Below are 22,638 nucleotides of genomic sequence, written 5' to 3' on the forward strand. Positions count from 1 at the left end.
ACTCAGTAATAGAACTGTAATTTTTTACTAGCTGCTCAAAATACTGTCTTTCTGCTTTCACATGTGCTTCCATTTAACAAAATAAGAAAGAGATGGGGTTTATCTAACAGTGGCAGGGAGGTACTCAAGGGATGGCTGCTCTTGGCAGCTGAGACTTTTTTTTAATTTTTAAGAATTCTACAGCAGACAAGATGTGAACTTCCTTTAAAAGGAGATAAAATTACCTCATGCACACTCATCACTCCATCATCCACTCCAGCAAGTAAAAAGAACCACTCTGTTTATTTAATCTGAAATGGATCAGTTCAAAATGTACAGAAAAAGCAGTACAAATTTACAAATATACATAATCTGGTTTTGCATTCTTCTATCATCATACTTAGTAGTAGTCTAGTTTTTAAAAAAATTCACTTCCCTGACACCATCTCCTCTCACCTTCACAACATTGTATCTGAATCCTTCAGTCCAAAGGGGTGTGTGGTGGTTGGAGCTCTGTCCTCAAGCTCATTATCAACCACGATTGCCAAACCCTGAGTAAACACCATTCCTCAACTACTTCATTAAACCCACTTGGCACCTCAGTATACCTTCTCCCATTGCTCTTCCACATACCACCACTCAATTCACAGGTTATTTTAGTACTGAGACAAGGCAACAGTTGCAAGTATTTTCTATTTAGAGCTACTGGAAGGGTCGAGGAAAGTTGCTCATATGGTTGAAAATGCTGCCATTTAAGACAAAAGGATTTATGTTGCTGGCAAAGATTGCATTTAGAGCAATTGCATCTATTAAAAAAAAGCTTAAATAATATTGAGGATCATTAAAAATTACTTATAAATAAATAAATAATAAATAGAAATAAATAAAGGCATTTTAGAGCTAGTGGAATTTTAACACTCAACTTGTCTTTCAAAATAATTTCTTTGCAGGTTTTTTGCAATTTTCAGTGAAGGCACCTCAAATATCCAGTGCCTTAAGGCCAAGGTTCAAGGACATCTTCATCCAGGTTCATGGGAAGCATTCCAAACACAAAGCATGGTCTGGTTTCTTTCTTCAGAATTTACCTAGATGGGCACTCTTTTTAGAATTGTCTTTCAGGCTGTTGAATATCTCTTTGGTGCCATTCTGCCACTGAAGAACAAGATCCATAGGAGTTTTCCCTTCCTGGTTAAAAGAAACAGAGGAAGTGGGATCTAATTTCGTCTGCTGATGGCAAATACTTGTTCAGTGCATCTGAATGATGTGAATCCCTTCTGCACACACAGGCCTAGACTTACTCTCACCCCCCTGAGATCAGAGTACTTTTGCTCTACAGATCTAGTCTCAGTCCTGGCCAGACCCGTGATGAAAATTCCCTGGGTTTCAGTGGGTCTAAGCAAATGCTGTGACCAGCAGAACGTGCAGGTGTTTCTTTTGTTCTAGTTTCAAGTGATTAGAAATATATTTAGGTGCAATCTCAGTAAGACACTCTTCCATTTAATTCAGAATTCAGGTAGGAGTTTAATTAGGGTATCAACCACAGTAATTGAGTAGGATCAACTGTGTGCGGACAAAATCTGAGAGAGCAAGTCTCTGGCCTTTGGGGCTGTACCTTCCATCATTGTCATACCCTGATGAGGGATAATGCTGGGAGCAGCCCCACTTGAGGGGGGGTAGGCAGAGAGTAGGGAATACAAAGTCCTCCAGTGACTGTTTTCTTCCTTGTCCCCTGGAGTTTTGACTGATTGTCAGTCAAAAACATTGACTGGCAAGGGTGAAACACATGCTACTGCTGCTAGGTTTGGGTTTGGGAGAAACAGTCCATCAAGTGCTATCTCTTAACAAGTGGTCACAGGGCTCCAGTAACGCTGCTGCTGCTGCAGTGGCTCCGAGCACAGCCAGGTGTGGGGCTTCTCTGCTCAGCCACGGGGATTTGTTGCCCAGCCAGTCACCCATGTGTAGTGCTGGAGCTTGCCCTCAGCTGTGGGCTTAACAAAAAGGAGATTTCTTTTGCAAGCTAAAATCTTTGTTGTCTCAGTGATGGTTGAAGCCCAGGAGTTGTGAAGAGTGTCTGTCTATTATATCTTTTCAATATATTATATGAGTAATTAAAATAAATCATAGAAAGGTGTGATGTTGTCTAAGTAGCAGATAGTGGGTTCTAGTTGTAAAAGAGGTACTGGGATTTCCTCTTTTCCCTGACCTCCCCCAAGTTACACTCTCCCTGTTGCAGCTCTGCTTTAATTATCTCTGAAGTGATCTAATTAAGTCTGTTCACAATAGTCTCTCCCAGTCCTGAAACTGATGGAACTGCTCTGGTGGGAAACTTATTTTAAAGCATTTTAAAATTACTTCAATTTTGTGCCATTACTTACGCAGTTCTTTAGAGTCAGGTCTGCTCCGTGCAGGATCAGGAGCCTGATGATTTTGTAGCGGTTCAGCCTCACGGCGTCGTGCATTGGTGTGTCTCCTTCCTAGAGCCATGGAGCACAGCATCAGTCCTGCCGGGCCAGCACTGCCAGCCAGCCCCAGCTGCACAGGGATTCCCACAGGCCAGTGCAGCTGTGGAGGCAGACAGGAGCATGGTGCTCCCTGGTGCTGGCACGTAAGAGGTGTTGGTACTTACCCTGTCTCTGGCGTTGAGATCTGCTTCACAGGCAATGAGGTGCTCTCCGCAGTCGTAGCGACCTGTTCGCACAGCCACGTGCAAGGGCGTGCTGAGCAGCTGAGGGGTCAGGGGAGGAAGTGGTCAGTGGCATGGAACAGCTGAAAATTGCTTCAAAAACAGCTACCAGAAGCTATGTAGTCGGAGTAAGGGTCAGCTTTTCGTCTCCAATTAAAAAAGCTGCAGAATTCCAGAAGCACATACCTTGTCTCTTGCATTTATGTTTATCCCTTTGTCCAGTAAGAATTTCAGAACATCCAGATTCCCTCCCCGGCATGCCCAGTGCAGAGCTGTAGAATGAAGCTTTAATAAGAAAAATAAATTTAAAGTATTTTAATACATTGGTATATTTAAAAACCCACTATTTTTATCAAAGTTCTAAATTAATCCAAGTTCATTTTTATGCAATTTAACCTAGAGCACTTCACTGTGATCACTGAATTGTTTCTAGTAACAGCTTTTCTTATTTTGCCCTAATTTCTGCAGTACTGTGAATTTCTCACTCTTCACACTCACTGCATATTGCTCCTAAAGACAGAGATCTTGGCAACACTGCTGTGAGAGAGGATGTGTTTTGTCTATTCTGTGAGCTTAGAGGTTATCTTTAGCTAGGTATATGGCTGGTATGTGCTAGTTAATATTTTTTATTCAATGCCTTTTGGGTTCTAAAATGCATAGAAATGAAGCTCAAGGGAAAGAATAGTTCTCTTTAAAAAACAAACAAACAATCCCCAAGTTATTCAAGTCCACAAAATGAATTAAAACCTTTTTCCTTTACAAGATTCAGTATCTCTGCCCTGAGCTGTGCTGGAAAGAGTGGAATGTCCCTTGATGGTCCTGCTCTGCCTGTCATTCCTCCTCTTTCTCACCCTCCGTGAGCACTGCTGGTTTAAGCGAGGGGGAGGAAGGCTGGCCAGCAAAGGGACAAAGAGCAGAGCAAAGGGGGGAAAAGCAGAGAAGCAGCTGCAGAAGCTGTTGATACTCAGGAACCCTTGCAGCTGGCATTCAGGAGGAGCAGGGGGCTCTCCCAAGCACAGCCTTGAAATCCTGGTGGCGAATGTGCACGTCGTGCTGACCCTGGATAGCGCTGTCCCTCGCACCTATCTCAGCACCTGCTTCAGGCTGACCTCAGCTCTCTTACCCTACCCGAGGCTTTGTTGTTTGTAGCACTCTGCTGGCCAGCACTTCCTGTGTTTTCCAACAACCATTTTGGCACAGGGAGGCAGACAGTCCCTCCTGAAGCCTCTTCTCAACAATGTTATTTTAAGGATAAACTTAAAAGACATTTTAAGGCCTTTTAATACTCCTCCTCTATCAGAAGCATTTCTATAAATGCTTCTCCCGGCACGTATAAAACAATGAGCAGTTTTTGGAAAGAGGTGTGAGTGGATGTGCATACCATGTCTTTCTGTTCAAGCCGGGCTCCAGCTTCCACCAACTTTTTCACCACCTCTAGATGTCCTTCAGAGCACGCCCTGTGCAGTGCAGTGCGTTTGAACTGGAAATTGCAACAGTGCAAAGTTAGACATTACATATGGCACAAAGATACCTTTAAATCTCTTCTCCCCTCCTCCCTAGGATGATGGCAAAAACATGCTCCATGCTGATTCCTTTTAAAGAGCTAATGCTTTTGACACCTGAAATCTGCTGAATTTTAATAGCAACATGATAGTTGAGAGCTGCCTACCCAGCATTTTAAAGGATGGGAGAAGTATCTGCAGTATGGCATCCAGATTTAAAATGACACCTGTTGAGTTCCCCATCCAACATGCTACACTGTGTTTTGTAAATGCAGCTTATGCATTATGGAGTGTGAAGGCAGCCACTTATTGCTGTTATTCTGCAGACAAATTTCTTATCTCCTTTTCCACAGCATTGGAAGATCACCTGTTACGGAAAATCAGGTTCTCCTGGGCACCAAGAGCTTTCTTTTAAATATAAAGGCAATATGACTTTGAAGGGTCTCAGTGGCCACTAGAAAACTTGATGTGCAAAACTTCCAGCATTTCTTTACTTCCCCCCACCCCTTTTTTCTTCTCATAAGAGTAGACTCTACAAAACCTCATGGTAAAAGTTATTCTTGCTCTCTTCTGTAGCAAGCTTTGCATTAGGAAGAAGACTGTACCTTATCACAGACATTTGGATCCCCTTTTTCTGACAGGTATTTTTCAATTATGGGCAACTTATTCTCCAGTGCAGCTTTGAAGAATGTGGGGATATCCACAGGTCCTGTCTGATGGAAAGAATACAGAGAGCATAAATGTGTGTGGCACAAACCCCCATTAATTCTTTTCAAGAATAAGGTACTTTGAAGTAACTTACAATAACTTCTGGTTCAGGTTTCTTTAAAACAGGCACTTTCACTTTCTTGCATTTTTTCTTCTTCTTCAGCTGGATAATTTTTTCAAGATCCTCCAAGTTTTCAAGTTTTGACCTGGCCTCTAATTTCTTCTTCTTCAGCTGAAAGAAATCATGGAAGGCAGCAAGTTGAGCTGTGCAACCACCTCTCCTTTTCAGAGTGGCAGGACAGCACTGTGATACTGTTCAGCTGAATTCAGTTAAGACCGGATGAACTTTGAAATAAATTGTCTGTTTTAATTTTTTTTTTATTTGCAGAGAGAGCTAATTGACCATTAGAATAAGTTGCTAACTATGTGAGAAATTCTACCTCATCTATAGTTTTTCATATACCATTAGACCTCTTCCTAACTTCTTCCTGATCCATAGGTTGTGACACAAATTTAGACCAGGAGTCAGGGCAGCACTGCAGTCTCTTCTGGCACACCAATTTAAAAAAATCTCATGTGCAGCTTATGAGAGCTGGAAAGCTCCTGCAGTTTTAGCTGACTTCCACCAAGCAATTTTCTTTAATCACTTATTTTTTAATGATGCAGCCCCTAATTTATTGGAACTTAATTCTCTTTGCTTAAAAACATACCCTCAAGTGAAGAACAAGGTTTAGAATGATCTTAGCATTTCAGTCAGCAAGTGTTGTTACTTTTTGGGAAGCCACAAAGAATGTCCTCAGTGTCCTTGATGGGGCAGTTCAAAAAATGTTTAAGGCTTCTCCAAACCTGCTTGTAAAAAGCATCTGGGCATAAAGTCAGTGTGGGGCACTGCTGACACCAAGGGCAAATGTGTTGCCTGAACTGAGATCCCATGAGGTATCCTTGACTTCAGAAGGGAGATTCACAAACAAGGGGTAACTCAGGGTGAATACAGATGACAGATTCTGTCCCATGGTGTGATTAAGGGTAAATACACTGGTGACACCCTGTCATACAGTATACAGTTTTGTCAACTGAATTCTTATTCAAGTTATTTCCACCTCTTTATTGTTCTCTGCATTTCTGGTTTGCTCTGCAGATCATTGGCCTAATGGAAAATAATTATGCTGACGGTGAATCAACTGGAAGCCCACAAAGTTCTTAGGAACCTGCTTTGAAGGAACTCAAGAAAACCCCTCTGTAGCCAGTAATGATGCCTCTGTTGAAGTTTAAGAAGTAGTTTTTCTTCTAATGTTTCTGGGACTGACTTTCTCACTCTTCATTTTTTAGAACAAAGTCTTATTCCCCCTGCTAAACTTTATCATTTCCAAATCGCTTTAAATTTTTAGGCCAGCTGATTGCTTATTCACAAAAAGAAATTAAAGATATTACAGCTACTGTGTTTTGGAGAGAAAAAGCTTCAGTTCTTAGGGATTTCTTAGGGATCTCTCTTCTAGGGAGAATTGTCATGCTCCAGGAATAGAAAATGATACTTTTCTGTAGACCAGTATGAATTTCCTTTGTAACTCTTCTTCCCAAATGTGCTGGTAAGTGTAATGCCGTGTTTTCATAAAAAGAATATTTTCATGGTAAGTAAGGGTTCTGGCTTGAGAAATGCACTCTTACATATTTTGTGGGTTAGTTATTTTTGGTAGCAGTCATTAGGTGTGCAAGCTGAAGGTGTCTCACTGGCTCTGATTGCCCCCCCCCCCCTCACTGACAGCCAGCAGCAGGTGACCCCTGGGCAGCAGGAGCCCTCAGGCTTTCAGTCAGACAGTATAGGGGGTGTTTTAGGTTCTGCCTCAGAGTGTTACTGCCTGCACCCACAGGCTACAGAGGTGAGCAGATCTCTGTGGTCTTCAGTGGACTTCAGACCAACCTCCTTTTGTGGGGGTCTTCCAAGGGTTTTTCTAGCTCACCATGCATGTATTTCTAACTTAGAGAGAGGCAAGACTTCAAGGACTGCAGCAGGAAATGCACAGAGGATGATAAAAATCCAAGCAGAAAACCCAAGAGCCTACCTCTGCTTCTAGTTTTTTCTCCTTCTCATAAGCCAGATCACCTCGAGTCAATGAGTGCTCAGGGATTGTCTTTAGGTCCTCCTGCTTCTCTAATCTTACGGCAGCTTCATACTCTCCATTTTTGAAGTCCTCAGGGAGGAAGCTGCCAGTCTCTTTATCATCCACCTTCTTCCCTGTCACCTGTAAATGCAAACATGATATAATCAGCGGAATCATGACTGCAGTAGCCACCACCTGGGAACATGGATTGCCTAGGGCTGATTGCACCTCATTCCTGCCCACTCTCGGAGCATGTGACAGCCAGGGCAGGCCCTGCTGCCCGTGCCTGGGTGAACTGTGGCTAGGGCACGTCTCCCATGCAGTTAAATCAGGTTGCTGAGTAATTTCAAGGTTGGTTTTATCCATCACTGTCAGTACTAAAGTCCCATTTATAGCAGAATGGCAGAAGCTATGTGGTGCTGTGCACCAGCACAGCTTTCAATAGTTATCAGAAATATTTCTGATGTCCAATGAAGTGTGTGCAAAGAGATAACTTGTTAAACTTTGTAGAGACTGTTGTGTATTTTGAGAGTGGTTCATGTGGCCTAGACTGCCTTTCTATTTGATCACCTTGTAAAATTGTGTGTTATAGAGTCTAATACAGAAGAAACTGTCAGAACCTTGACAAAGAATTTAAGACAGCATTAACTATTTAGGCAGTTGTATCTTAACAAAGCCATCTGGGAAAATAAATGCAGTGTTTTACTGAATCATTCCTGTTTTCCCAGTTTCTCCCTCAGATCAGACATTCTTGGTCTGAAACCTGCAGTGGAATGTCCCATTACTTGTGGTCTAGACATTATTTTTCAAAGACTCTTTTACATCATGAACAGCAGTGGCTGTAGGAACTGTTAGTTTATTATTAGAAAACAATACTATTATTAAGCTGTTCATTTAGTATTATAAAATGCTGTAGCTTCCCTGCATTAATATGTTGTACCAGTCCCTTATTAGATTGGAATTACTTAGTGTGATCGTAAGATTGCTGGCTTCTAAATATATATATATAAAAATTAAAATCAAGGACAAAAATCAAATAGCTAAATTTTGGTTGGTCTTTTCCTGGTGAACTGTGCTGTTATGCCAAATCCAAACAGCTGTGTAATTGTATCTGTGGTGAGACCCTTTCCCAAGGAAAAGTTAGAATGAAAATTTAATGATACAGAAAACAGTACATAAGGGTTTGCACCTAGAGCACAGAAGGGCTGGTAACCTGCTAAATCAGTGATCCACAAAGGTCATCTTTCTCTGCCTGGTGTAACAAGTCTAGAAAGAAAAGTAATTGTGAGTAAATCAAAGGAGGTTGCACCTACCAGCTCTTCTACTTTCATCATCATCGTCATGTTTGCTGCTGCTCGAAGGCTGTGCTCCTGTAGGGCTGACACCTCCCAGGGCTCAGGCCAGCTCTGCAGGGACCACCACACTCTCTGCACTTATATATCTTTGGGAGAACTGTGCTTGAATGAGATAATCTTCCAACCTGGGAATCCAAGTATGCCCCTTGTGCTTGCCAGCTGAGAGGTGGCTCACGCTCATTCCAGACACGTTAACGAGCCAGATCTGGTGTCGAGGCAGTGAAGGGGCGTCAGCTGGGCGAGGAAGGGTGAGAGCCCCGCAGTCTGACCACACCAGGACGGGAATCGGGAATCGGAATGCAATGTGAGCTCACCATTCCTTTGGCAATGACTGCACTGCTCAGCAATGCGACTCATTCTGTGCTCTCAGTGCCCACTAGGACAGCTGTCTGTTGATACAGCATTATAACTTCATCTTCTTTTTCCTTTTTTTTTAATTGACATTCAGGTGACTGTAAGACACAGGAAGGGGTAAGTGGCTTATGTACAATGCTCATAGCAATATCTTCCTGATAAATGGATTATTACCTCTAAAGTCTCGAAAAAACATTGTTTTCATTGCTATTTATTCTTGGATGATAAACACTTTTAGGGGAAAGACTTTTTCTCATCATGATGACAGTCTTCTATATTTGTTGGAAGGAATTCTCTGAAGGGATTACTATACCAGAGTGATGTCTCTGGTGCTAAAAGGGCCTATGACATGATAAGTTACAATCAGTGTGAGATATCAAAACAGTAAGATTTGCGTTTTTCTGGACCCTTGTCAGTTATTATAAGCCAAATAATAAATTATGTCCTATTATGCAAAAGAAAAAAAAAAAAAAAACTGAAAACTTAATACTGTTTTCTCAGGCAATATTTTCCTTCTGGATATGAGGGAATAGGGGCCCAGAAGTGATTTGTTTATTTTTTAGGATAAGAGGAGATACACACAAATATATGCAGATAACGTGTGTGTTTTGGGGAAAAAGAGCTATTGAATCCTTTGGGAAAGCTTTTCTTATGCCATGAACCAGAGTCATCTGGAATCAGGAGAATGATCACCAGCAGAAGGCAGTTTTATAAGAGGAAGATGCACTAATCTTTGCATTCAAAGAGTGTGGATAAATGCCAAGAAACACCAGTTCTGTGATTGTGCAATGCCTGGGGCTCCTGTTCGGTGAGGTATGCAGGTCACCTGGCTGAAAGGAATACAGCAGCCCAGGTGCTTCAAGTACGACATGTACATAAGTGCTTCACCAAATCGAGACCTATCTCGGGGGTTGTTTATATCATTAGCATCATTAGCATGCTGCATTCCTGACACTGACCTTTCAAGGTGTCTCTCCTCTGAACTATCCCCCAGTAATCCGAGTACATCCAAACTTGTCCTCTGGTGCCCATCATACCTATGCCCTCCCTTTCCCTGAAATGAAGCTGGATATCAGGTGGTTCCTTTACTACTCAGAATATATATGACATTAGGGGATGAGTCCCAGAACTAAAATAGAGTATGTGCTAGCAACACAACCTTTCAGAGCGTTTTTTTCCAGACTTAAGTACAGCAACGCTATCAACCCCTAGTGGTATGCTCTGAATCACATTGCCAGGCTTTCTTTCACTGCAGTTTTGTACTCCTGCTGAATGTCTCTATGACAAGAGGCAGCTCGGGGTTTTTCTTGTGTTGCCACAGCTTACCTCAGTCTGTTCAGTTCTGTGACTTTTATTGTGTCTTAAAATCCACAACCCTAACAGGATGGCTGCATAGAGTGCTTCTAGTTTAGTGGAAACGGATCACAGCAGAGACCTGATGCAGAAAGAGAAATGTAGAGGTTTGGTTTGCTTTTAGAACAAAAACCCTTTAAGGAACTGTGAGCTTCCTCTGGACTTGTTTTTCCTGAAAGTTACTTTTTCATTTTTTTACTTTCCCTTTTCTTTTTTTTTTTGTTTTTTGTTTTTTGTTTTTTGGGTTTTTTTAGCAGCCTGATATATAAAACTGACTCAACAAAACCTGAAGTGGAAGCTTTAAGTAGATAGATCTTCCTCTACAAATGGTACATAAATCCAGAGCCAGAGTAGCTTTACAGGAAACCTCAGTGCTCTGAGGGGAAACAGAAACCAAGTTCTCACAAGTGCTACCACAACACCAAAGCTTATTTATCTTTAAAACATCCCATCCCTGATGACTAAAAGAATAATAAAGAATAGAAAATTCCTTGATTATCCCGTTTCTATTTTAAAGTAGTGGCACCCAGAAACCCACTTTAACCAAAGGCTGGGATCTAAATTAACGTAACAGTAAATGCTTTTAAGCTAAATGTCATGTACACAAAGGCAACACTATTGAAATAGCAGAAATGCACTGATTTGTATCAGCTAAGACTCTGGGCTTATCACTGTTGCTTAAAATTGGAGGGGGAAGTAATATAATGGGCTTGTAACCTTGTACTGGACAGTAACCACTCAATCACCTTTCATCAAGTGATTTCTCGTTAAGGTGGTAGTAGCAGATGGTCAGTGGGTGATGTGTAACAGGAATCTGAAAAACTCTTGCCACTCCACTGAAGGATAAGGGCAGAGCAACCATCTGCAAGGTGTGAGGCAACTGGATATTGTCACAAAAATCTTCCACAGAGAAAATATGAAAGGACAGTAGGCTCAGCATGACAGGGAGAAAACTGTAGCACACCCTGTTCCCGGCTAGCAAAAAGGAACTGTCTGACTCAAGTAAAGAATGTTTGTAATTAATTTTTTTAAGTGATTAATGGTAGAGTGAACTTATCATGTGTGATACAAATGATATTACCTCTTCCTGTCAAGGGTGCAACCATTGTGTTTTCACGGTGTCACTTCTCTACTCATCTATCTTACATTTTCCAGCACTCTGCCCTTGGCTCTGTCCATGCACCCACAGATGCTGCCCTGGGATGCCACTGTGCCTGGTTGCTTGTTGTCCTTTTCCTGCTGCTAAGTAAAGGTATGAAAAAATCAGTTGCTAGGGAGTGGTTATGCACCTAAGAGGTTATTGAGCCAGCAAACTGTTCCACATGTGTGCAGTCAAGATAAATTCATAACCAAGGTACACAGAAGAAGTAGCAACCCACAGATTACTCCTCCTGGATTAGTGATGTGTTGGTGTGTAATGGCTTGTTTATTTTGCAGTATGTGTGAGCATCCAGCATGCCTTATATATCCACATGCAACAGAGCAGTATATAATTGCATATTGCAAGAAATGCATTTATTTCCTCCTCTTTCTTTTTAGCTCTTGATCTTCCATAAAAGGCAGGAAGCACTTTTATTTGTCTAACGCATACTCTCTGATACTTTTGTCAAAAAGGTAACTGATTTGGGAATGAGTTAACTATGATGTGATAATTACACCAGTCATGTTCTAACTTTTTCAACATAGGCATATATAAAAAGTGGTCAGGGATTGCTACATTATCTGATTAGAGACTACTTATCAATGTGTATTTTTGTGTCCAAAAGTGCTAAAGGGAAGTACCTTGTCTTCTCAGAGGAAAAAAATCCCAGAAAACTTTTTCACCCAGGTATATTAAGCTAGTCAAGTACAAAATTAGAATATAAGAAATTATTGAATTAAAAGACAAGGTTACAATTCCATTTCATCAATTGTTATTGAAGAAACAAAGAATTCGTAGTCTAGCAGATTGCTGGTCTGGCCAACACAGTTCTCTGGTGTCAAAACTCAAAGCAGCAATGAGTCAATAGTTGCATCACTTAGGAAGAGCTTTAAAAAGCCTCTTCAAATTACACAAGGGATGGGGATTTCACATAACAGAAGAAAATACAACTGTGATTTCTATTCAAAAACAAGGTATTTGAATATATCTGAGGCTGTGAGCTTTATCATAATGGCATTTCTACAACACATGAATCTAGATAATTCACCTTAATGGATCTCAGCTAATAAGCAAGTGCAGCAAAACACATCAGAAGGGTTGTTATCTGTGGTCAAATGGGTTTATCTCTTGGCTGCTTGCCTTTCTAGTTAGTGATATAGGTCAGGGTCCTTCTGCTCCAGCACACCTGTGCTGATGCTGTTAATGTAGCCTCTAACATTTGTATGTGGTAGATGATGTACATTATGCCCTCAGCTGCTGTAAAAAGGCTTATCTGTGAAAGCGTGGAGTTGTCTTAAAGGTTTCTGCCATGCAGAAATACTCCAGAACAACTCCAAGTCAGGCAGGAAAGGAAAAGTGCTTGAAGTAGAGAACAGTGAGTGCCTGCAAATCCTGGCCACCTCAGTAATGATCCGGCACTGGCCACTTGCTCTCCAGCAAAGCATAGCCAGTACTTTTGAATGACAACAAGGGAGAATTCATCTTCTCTCTGGAGAAGCTGTGGCATTTTTAAACTTTATTTTTATTTAGAATTTCACACTGTCTAAGTTAAAGCCTCCAGTTATTGAATCTTGGTATAACTTTGCCTGAAAGCTAAGTACTTTCTCTCATCCCAGTAGTGCAATGCATTTCTTCTCTGTAAGGGGCTGCTATAGTTTTGGGTGATAGAAACATACCTCTGAGGTGCTGCATATCTTGCACAGGACAAAATTCGGGTCCTAGCTGTCCTTCTCTCTGCTTACATAGCAAAAGCAGCAGCTCAGGAGACACTGGAGAGATCCATTGGGCAGCAGTACAAGACCTCACAGGCTGTACCTGAGGAAGTGATGGTCACTTGCAACTGGCTGCTTCTATTTTAGGAATTCCACTCTGCAAAGGTGTCAGGTTTTGTGTGGGACTCTAGACAGCAGTGACCAAATAACACCCAGCCATTACTTTTCCCTGTAGCCTTACATTAGAGCATATGTTGAAGTATCCAACAGGATTCCCAAATGACTCTCCAGGCAGAATCAACCAAATTGCATTCCTCCCAAGGGGAGACTTTGGGAAGCCATCTAGTCCCAGTTTCTGTTCAAAACAAGGTCAAAATTGAATTCAGGTAAGATTGTTCCGGGCTTCATCCAATCAGATCCTAAAAACCTCCTAGGAAAGAGATCTCATAACCTCCCTGACCATCCTGATTGGATGTCTGAGTATCTTCATAGTGATTTCTTTTTCCTTATATATAGTCGAAACTTCTCCACTTTAAATTTATGATCCTGGTGTCTCATTCTCTTCCCACAGACTTCTGTAAAGAGCCTGGCTCTGCTTTCTTTGTAACCTCCTCATAGACTGCTTTTACTTTCCCTGAAACTTTCTCCAGGCTGAACAAATCCAACTTCCCAGCCATTTCTTTGATGGTGAGTGCTCCAGCCCTCAACCATCTTGGGACTGATTTTACATCATTGTTTGGACACGTGACGAAAATACTAAACGATGTTGTACCAGGAACTGATCCTTGTGGGAATCAGCTGGAAATAGTTCCACTCGTTACTCTCACCACTTTGCAATCTGTCAGTGAGCCAACTTTTAGTTCTTCCAAAGTGCATCCTTTTAATTCCATACAATGCATGCTTTTTAATCATACCAACATATGCCATGAAATGAAATGCCTTTGGCAAGACCCAAGTAAACTGCATTAACATGAAAGCTACTCTCAACCAGACCTTTCATTCTTCAAAAAGACACTTTTTAAAGAAGATTTGCTTTGCATCCAGCCACACAGATTGGCATCTGTTTCGTGTAACATGTCTGATTCTTTCTTCATAAAGCTTTGGTTAACTCTTCCCCCTGTTTTCCCGGAACTGAGTCAGGTATGCCAGCCTGTTGTTAACTCTTTCATCATTTTCAGCCAGTCAAAACATCTTGGGAGCTAAGAAAAAATGAAAAGGAGCTTCTCTGCTTTACTGGCACTGAAGCTGGCCTGTGAGATCTTTGGATGTAGCCCAAGTGAATGCTCTACCTGAGGGAGATTCCTGCTTCTTGTGAATAAAAGGGAGCTCAGGGAATCAAGGTGATAAAGAATTGGGTGGATTTTGCTTTAAAATACGAGAATGTTTTCATAAAGCATTGATTTGTAATCTCGTAGCAGAACAGTAGTGTGTCACAATTCTGCTATAAGAAGACATGCACTCAGGCAGCCTCTTTCTTTCTCATTTATTGGAATCATATCCACTATAATATTAGAAACAGCTTGAGGAGAATTTTAAAATCAGTATTACCTGGAAAAAATAACCCTTTTTTGTTTTTATTTCAGGTAGAAAGGGTTTATTTTGGGGGGGTTGCTTTTTCTTTTAACATTTTGCAATTAAAATGTAAATGTGTAAATCTGCTTCACATTAAATTTGCTGAAAAGTTGTTTCTCCCCTTCCATGAGGCTTCATTGTCAGTAAGATATCATCGGATTTTTATCCAAGCTATTTTTAACAAATGTCTCCTTTGATTCTGATAATACCAGTAAGGGTGGAAAAGCATTGATGCAAATTTGGAATTACATTACATTGTGTGTTGGTCATCCTTTTGGGAATAGAGGATAAGTACTTCTGTGACCACAAAAATGATAAGAAAATAATTTTTCTCCTTTTTTTCAGTTTGTTACATGTATATAGCATATAATAAAAAGAAGTTTGAGTTTCATTTTAGAGAAGAGAGTAAGTAAAAAACAACAAAAAATAAAGGCAAGCAAAAAACCCCAAATGCACCTTTTCCTCCAAAGTTTCATAATCAGAGACAAATTTATGTCATATGATGAATTTGGAGAAAAACCTCGTGCCCTTCTGTAACACAGAAGTTTTACAGGAGTCTATTATGAAACTGGCATGTGGTTTCTGCATTCTGTTTCATTTCAGGTTCAGAAAGTGTAGGGAGTGCATGCAAAAGGAGGAAAGAGGAGTGAATGATCTAAGTTGGTGTCTCCAGGTCTGAAGACAATATATTTAGTTAAGTTGTTATTTCACAAGGGAAAATACTAAAAATCCCCCCCCCACAGCTATTTTGTCTCAGCAAAGGCATCTTCACACCACAGCCAGCTGGATAAGGAGACCATGGGGTAGGCCTTTTCCCAAAAAATCTCTTGTTATCCAGAGGAGCTAGAGAGGTGACTAGGCTGTGACCAGGACCAGCCAGTTCTTCCTGAAGCTCTGCCCATATCTAACTCACATACCCTGTGAGAAATTTTCTGTGAGCTCTGCTTTTTTTTCTCGTATTTTATTAGACCATCTGTGTGGCAAAGACAGTGTAGGCATAGGCTGTTCTCACCCTAAAGTCATAGAGCGGGAAGATCCTTCTTTTTCCTCCCCCTACGCCATCGAGGGAGAGGATGCAGGACAGCATTAATCCAAATGAAACACTAAATTTCATGGTGAAGAAGTGTAAAAACAAATACATCCTTTCCTTTCCCTCACAGATACAAGAAAAAAATTAAGAAACTGAGATAATGAAGGGCATTGTCGTTTTCAGTGCCCAGTTTTTCTGATGGCCAAGGGTTGTGGCTGGGTGACCACAGGAGTGAGTACATTCCCAGAGGTTCCTGTTTGAATGGCAATGAAGAGGCCACTGCCTTCTCTGACACTTGGATTCAGACCACTGGATTGTCTTTATTTCAAGTGAGTGGCCAGTAAATTGTGTTGAGTAACCTTATGTTTTCATATGGTGGTGCATGATGAGGAAGGGAAAAGACATTGATTTCCCACTAGGCAGCATGAGTCAGAGAACTAGTTTGGATGAAATGAGAAATCACCAGGGGCTTTGCCAAGAAACTGCAGCTCGTGAAACACAGCATATTTTGGCTAGTTATTTTGTTTTCTTCATACAGTCTCTCTGAAATTCTTAGTTTTGGCAGAAAGTGGAAAAGAAATATTGAAATGTTTTATGTCTAAATTCCACTGGGCTCCTAGCTTTCCTGAAGCAAGGAAGTGTTGGGCATCCCTGACTGACTACAACTTTGTCTGAATTCCAGCTCAAATACATACAGAAAAACTTTTTCCTTTTCTTTTTCAATATTTTTAAGCCCTATTTGTCAGAGGCCAAACATATGGTCACAGTCTGAACTCTTAGATTTGCATGTGCTGGCTCAGAATGCCAGACTGTTGAGGTTAGAGCCAGGTACAGGTGAATTTGTGGTTATCCTCAGGAATTCCTGTTGGGCTTTATTCTTTCAGTATTTGATCACAGAAAGCAGTAGAAATTTTTTCCCTGTCTTTTGGGGGGAAAAAAAGTTCACTTGAAACGTATATGACATTTGTCACCTCCTGTCAGAAATCCCTACCAGGTGACCTAGAGACCTGCACAGATGGAAGATAGAAGAGATGCTGCTTTGCTCAAAAGCCTGTCAATCAACAAATCAGGAGCAAGAGAAAACTTGTATTCCAAAAAGAGACAAAATAAAGCACTGTCATGTGTTTTGAACATCTAGCCAGCACTAAGATCACGACTGGTGTATTCTATGTCCTATAATGGTAATTTGATTTTTGAGGGCTACTACCATGTGCAGCCTCTATCCCAGAAGCACAAACACAGGGGCTTCATACACAGACACTGTAATGCCACTTCTAGGAATATTCAAAGAAATTAATCCCAAGACTATGCATCCATGCTTCCCTCAGCTTCACGACTGAGATTTTGTGGAAACTTGTAGAGCTTAGTGCTGATGAGACTGGGAATTGTGCTGTTTTCACTAAGGATTTTTAAGGCAGGAAGTGCACCACATTCTATATCAACTCTAAATTATTGATGAGAGGAGAAAAGCATCTTCTCATCACCAGTAAGTGCTCAGTGGAGTGAGCTCTCAAGGCATTACAGCATCATTCCCAGTAACATAGTTCTGTGAAGCAGACCTCCAGCCTGGTGAACTAAAAGAATCCCAAGTACAACATTAAATCCCTCAGCGCCAGTTGATTGAGAAAGTCAAGTCTACTACTAAACGCACTTTGCAAGTGCAGAGGACTTTCTACTTATGATTTGTACAACCAGAAACTAGTGGGGGGAAATGGTAAATTTCAACCTTCAGAAGAAAAATATGTAGATGAAGCAGTTCCCAGATGAAAAACATAAGGCCATGGTGACAGATTTGACTTTTACTGTCTGAAAATTTTTTTAGAAATGAGGAATAGTCATATGAAGGTGATTTTTCCAAGGACAGAATTTCTAGACCACTGCAGCATTAAAATGCTCAGATTTGAACTGCCTTGAATCAAGCACCTGCAGAGAGTTCTGTGGTCCCAGTCACTGAAGAATGCCTGTTGGGGTGCCTGCTCACTGCTGCTGAAGGGAAACAGTCATAATGTATCTTCCCATGATAGCTGTAAGTTAACCAAAAGAGAAAAAAGGAGGGCAACTTTCACACTTAGTATATGAAAGCATATTCACAGTTGTAGTAACTTACGACTTTACTGCTTAATTTTCTATTGACTCTTCAAAGAACTACTGTTTTTTTACTAAGCTGCATAAGCAATAGTGCACATGCTCATTATGTTCTTGGGCAAGAAATTATTCCAGACAATAGATGAAAGCAAATCCAATTTTGCTTTTCTCTTTATTACAAGTTGGTAAATACTTAACTATCAACCCAAGAAAAGCAGCAGCCTTGCTGTCTGGGTTATCTCTATGTTTTTGCTGCAGTGTGTCACCTAGTTTTTCTAAAATTTTTACCACCTGCACCCAAAGCCCATAGCCCCCATCAGAACTTTTGATAAATGCATGAAAACAGTGATTGGATGTTTATTTGGTGGCTGGTAGTAACAGAATTACAGCATTGAAAAAGCTGTCTTTTTCCCTGGGTGCCAGAAGTTGTTTATAAATAAAACTAGGGGGGGAAAAAGTAATACCTTGAGTATGGGGTTAAAATGTAATTTTATTTGCTTGTAATTACAGCTGTACATTTGAGAAGGGCACCTTTTAATCTCTTATCAAAGCATTCTATTTTTCTTTGATGTAGATATAATTCATTGAGTGCATTTGCCACCGGCATCTGTAATCCTTCTTAAAATCCCTCTATGCATTCCACTTTCTTCCAGGCTGGCCTTTTTCTGTCCATCATGGTGAACATATTCTCCCTTTTGTGCATCTTCCATTTGTCTCCATTGGGGTTAAAGGCACTCACATACAAATGAATAGTCCTTTGAAGTGTATGTTTTCTTTGTATTTTTTTTCACATGAACATTAATTAATAGGATTATTTGCCACTCAGGGAGATCTCAGTTATCTATATTAATGGAGCCTTTAGAATGGGGGGAAAAAAAACCTCAAACATTTTCTTATTTGTTACTGTCTAAGAATAATGGCAGGGACATGTAGCTGATTTCACCAAGTGATAGAGTTTCATTGGCATCCTTATGATATTTTTATGTAAAGAAAAACTAAAATGGAAAGTTTTGAACCTGTAAGATGTTGCCTCTGTCACCTGTAGATGCCAAGGTAAGTGGCCTTAGTAGGTTGAAGCAATCCCATGGTTGTTCTGTACTTGCAGTGAAGTGCTGGTCTTCCTTACACACACGAAGCATTTTGCATTGATGGACTGTCCCAAAACCACTGACTTGGCACAGAAGTCCTCCAGTGAAGTGCCCACTTCTGAAAATGGTGTCTAATGGTGCACTCTGAGACTACAGTACCCATTTCTTAGTGAAAATAAAATCAAGTCCAGTGAGCTGTAGCAATCACTTAGCTGTCAGAAATCAGGAGGGGATTAGATACCAACTCAGAAACAGAATCAGGAAACTTGCAGACTCTTGGTCTGAGTGTATCTCCATGTTCATTACAAAGTTACAGATGGGTAGAGTCAGTCCATCTGGCACCTATAGATTTTTTTTAGTGTATAAGCCTAAAAATACAAAACTGAACAGATGAATATTTTAAATTTTCATACTTCCAACCTTTCATTCAAGCCAATAATTCAAAGGTTTGGGGATGAAATGGTAAATTTCCCCTGTGCATTTCAGAATACTATATCTATTTCTCTTTCCATGTAGTACAGGTTTCATTCATAACTTATATGAGTTGAAGTCTATTGCCTAAAATTTGTAGTCTCCTGAGATGTCATAGATGAGTTTGAAGCTTCTCCAGTAATCAGCTCTTACGTTCAAGTGGCTAAAACCCAGCTGGCTGAAGCTAATAAGTCCAAAACAGAGACGAAGATTAAAGGAGAAGCTCTTGAGCTATTCCATTGCAATATAAGAGTACCATCAGTTAAAAACAGAAATCACAAAATCATAGGTTAGTCTGCCTTTTGAAAACCCAGTAACCATAAAATAGGTGCTACCTTCAGCATCATGTCAGAAGGTTGTGCCATAGTTGTACTGGACTTGACCCTGGTTGCCTTAGTTGTCTCAAGATGAAAATCAATGATTTCACCCTCTTTGACCAGCACACAGCAAATTTATCTCACTTTTGTCCTGCTGGCTGTGTGCTGTCAGCCAGTGAGATGGTTCATGAAGAACTGTCACATGAAGCAGAGCATCCATACGGAAATCATCCCTAGATGCAATAAAATTACCACAAACCACCACGTTGAAATGCACAGCTTGTCTCTGTGCCAAGGCTTTTAACTTCTCTTTCAGGACAGTATTTTCCTATGTCAATTAAACACAAAATCTCAACTGCAAGACTTCCCATTTGACAAGAACAAGTTACTAATACCAGTCCTGCTCACTTCTCTGAAGTTTCACCAAGTGCTGCTTGTTCTAAACATGGATTAGTTTCTGCAGTCATATCTTCCCATCTTGCAAGGACAGTTGTCTGTGAGATTACTGCTGGGCTGAACTAGTGCAGAGTTCTCTTCTATCTTAGCATACTTCCTCTCTCATTAAGATGGCTTGAGCACAAGGGTTGAAAGGGAATAGCTCCTAGTAGTACCTTTTAAGAAACAACAGGATGTATTTATTAGTCATAACAGTCACAAGTGAGAAAGAGGAGCCAAATAACTGTCAGAAGCATCAGTGAGAAGTGGACAAACTCAGCTACTCTGAGGAGCTGAACATGGAGCTACAAACACACTTCTTGATCAGAGTAAGTGCAACACCACCTCCACAGCCTCTGGAGCTGCAGGTTCATGGAGCCCCTAAGTCCAGGGAAAACAAGTAGGGTCAGAAGTTTGCCGGGATTTGGCTGAGGACTAAATCTCAGCAGCTGCTGACTCCCCCTTCTAATGTCTCTGCACAGGGAATGCAAGACCTTCACACTAGAAATTATTCCCAGTTGCAGCTGCTAGATATTCATAACAAATGTCTAATGGCTAAAATTGTGTGCTGTAGACAGTGTCACCTTTCGTGTCATATGGGGACAATTGTGTATTCTCCACTGTGGCTGGGATGTGCCATCCTAACATCATCTGGAGCTGTACTACTAGACCAGGAACTGCTGTCACTGAGCAGTAAGTTCAGACCCCTGATGATGATTTCTTTGGATCAAGTTACTGTTTTCTAACACTGTAGATATACCAGTACGGAGTAGCTGCCACTGTGTCTCACTGCAAGAGAGAAAGTGTAACTGTAGCAGCCCTGTCTGTGAATTGCATTTAAATCAGCTTTGGTTACAGCAGGACAAGGGACACGCGCATCCCATTCCAGAGTGCTTGCAAGTTTGGGCTTCCAAAGGCAATGTGCCTTTTGTGCTGATATTTGGTATCATCAGGAGGAAACACAAGGAGGATTTATTCTGTTGATGAATGGAGGTGGGCGACCTGCTGCCGATCAATGTGAAGTTTCTGCCGGATTGCTCTGAAATGGCTTTCTTCAGAATCCCAGAATATTCTGAGTTGGAAGAGACCCACAAGGACCACTGAGTCCAACTCTTATGTGAATGGCCCATACAGGGATTGAACCATGACTTTGGCATTATTAGCATCATGCTCCAACCAACTGAACTTCAAGTAATCCTGAGCCAGTTTTCTGGGAAGAACATGCTTTCTACTGATTTACACTGTAGAGCTAACCTGAAATAATGTTTCTGTGAATCAATCAATTTTCCAACCCCTAGAACTTTGCAATCTTAGGAGAATCTTCTTTTTTGTTAAGATAGAGTGAGACACCACAAACAGCCTGAGGAGCTGTAAAGCACAGAGAAACTACTGCAGTGTGTAGGGGTGCAGTGCCAGCCAGTGACAAAAAGTGCACTGCACCCCAGACATCACAGCTGGTACGGACACTGCAGCCGCTCTGTGTGGGCTCCAGTGCCTTCAGGGCACTTTGCTCCTCACACAGCTGATTTTATGTCCTGTTCAGACACATCCTGGATATGCTGGACTTAGGGAGAATACCTGGAACAATTCTGTTGTGTGCACAACAACAGCTTGTCTGTGCTCAACAGCCAAATAACCAGAGGTTTCCTCTTGAAGTAGTAGGTTGCATATTGCCATCCTGAATCAGTAGAATTGGTGCATCAGATAATCAGATGTGATTGTCTGTCTTTTTCCAGCTCTAAATCTAGATTTGATGGACAGACATTTGAACTCAGGCTCAGACAGAAGAGAATGAAACATCACCTGCTTTCTTTGCTTTGTAAGAGAAAAAAATATTACAGGCCAGTGCCTTTCCTGTGGAAGGACAGGACACACTGCATTAGATGCTATCATCCTTCAACAGGTTCTGGGATTATTTTTGCAATGACAAAAACAACCACATGAGTTCTTTCTTGTTTACAGGACAACTGTTCTCACAAAATAAATCCAGCAACAAAGGGGAGTGGCAGAGAAAGATGGGTAGTATTTGGTTTCACTAACAGTCTAGTCAGATGAAAATATCCCCCCTATATCTGACCCTCAGGGTGTGTTGCTGGTCAAGTGAAGCCAAGTTGCATAATGTTCAGCCAAGAGAGCACCAATTTTGGATTGATGTGTTGAGGATGAGATTTATTACAACATATTTATGTGTATAGAATCAGTTTAAAGAAGCACTGCAATATTTGCTACCACGTAGGGAAATGGCCTCACCCTGAAATGCACTCGGATCTCTTGCCTGGTGCTGAGTCACTACTCTCCTGTGGGAGTTAATCAGAGCTGGGAGCTTTGGATATCTTAGGGTTTGCCTCATACAGAGTGTGATGTACAGGATCCCACTGACAAACGCTCCTTCTCCCCTGCAGTTTAATTCTAGGATTTGGCACTGACATGTATTTTGTGTCTCCTTTTGTCATCACACACATAAGGTGGAATTCTTACAGAGAGATAAGGGGTAAAAGTCCTTTTTTGAGTAGTTTTGCCATAGCTAAAAGAACTTTTTCTCAAGCAAAGCAGAAAAATTGTCTGTTCCATGGAAAAACTAAAAGTTAGCAGATCTTTGAGCCAGCAACACCTCTTCCCCTTTCTCTGATGTGCATCCTCCCTCTTGACATGTACTAACTTACTCTTTACCTTTATAATAAAGCAATCCCTGAAAACATTATGTTTCTTAATATTTGCAAAAACCTTGTCTCTGTGTTTGGCTGGGGTTTTGTT

The 22,638-nt window shown here is 41.0% G+C and overlaps 1 protein-coding gene across 1 annotated transcript; it reads right to left on the reverse strand.

Moving 5' to 3' along the window:
• Positions 1 to 263: 263 nt before the first annotated feature.
• ANKRD1 (ankyrin repeat domain 1) lies at positions 264 to 8,419 on the reverse strand. Its single transcript, XM_082286651.1, has 9 exons — positions 8,285 to 8,419; positions 6,933 to 7,112; positions 4,967 to 5,104; positions 4,770 to 4,877; positions 4,044 to 4,142; positions 2,849 to 2,947; positions 2,606 to 2,704; positions 2,355 to 2,453; positions 264 to 1,164 (listed from the first exon to the last, which is right to left on the reverse strand). The coding sequence occupies exons 1-9, from the start codon at positions 8,312 to 8,314 to the stop codon at positions 1,054 to 1,056; spliced, it is 963 nt and encodes a 320-aa protein (XP_082142777.1). The 5' UTR covers positions 8,315 to 8,419; the 3' UTR covers positions 264 to 1,053.
• Positions 8,420 to 22,638: the final 14,219 nt, after the last annotated feature.

Source organism: Coloeus monedula, assembly GCF_965178545.1.
Source record: "Coloeus monedula genome assembly, chromosome: 8".
In the NCBI taxonomy this organism is placed as follows: Eukaryota; Metazoa; Chordata; class Aves; order Passeriformes; family Corvidae; genus Coloeus; species Coloeus monedula.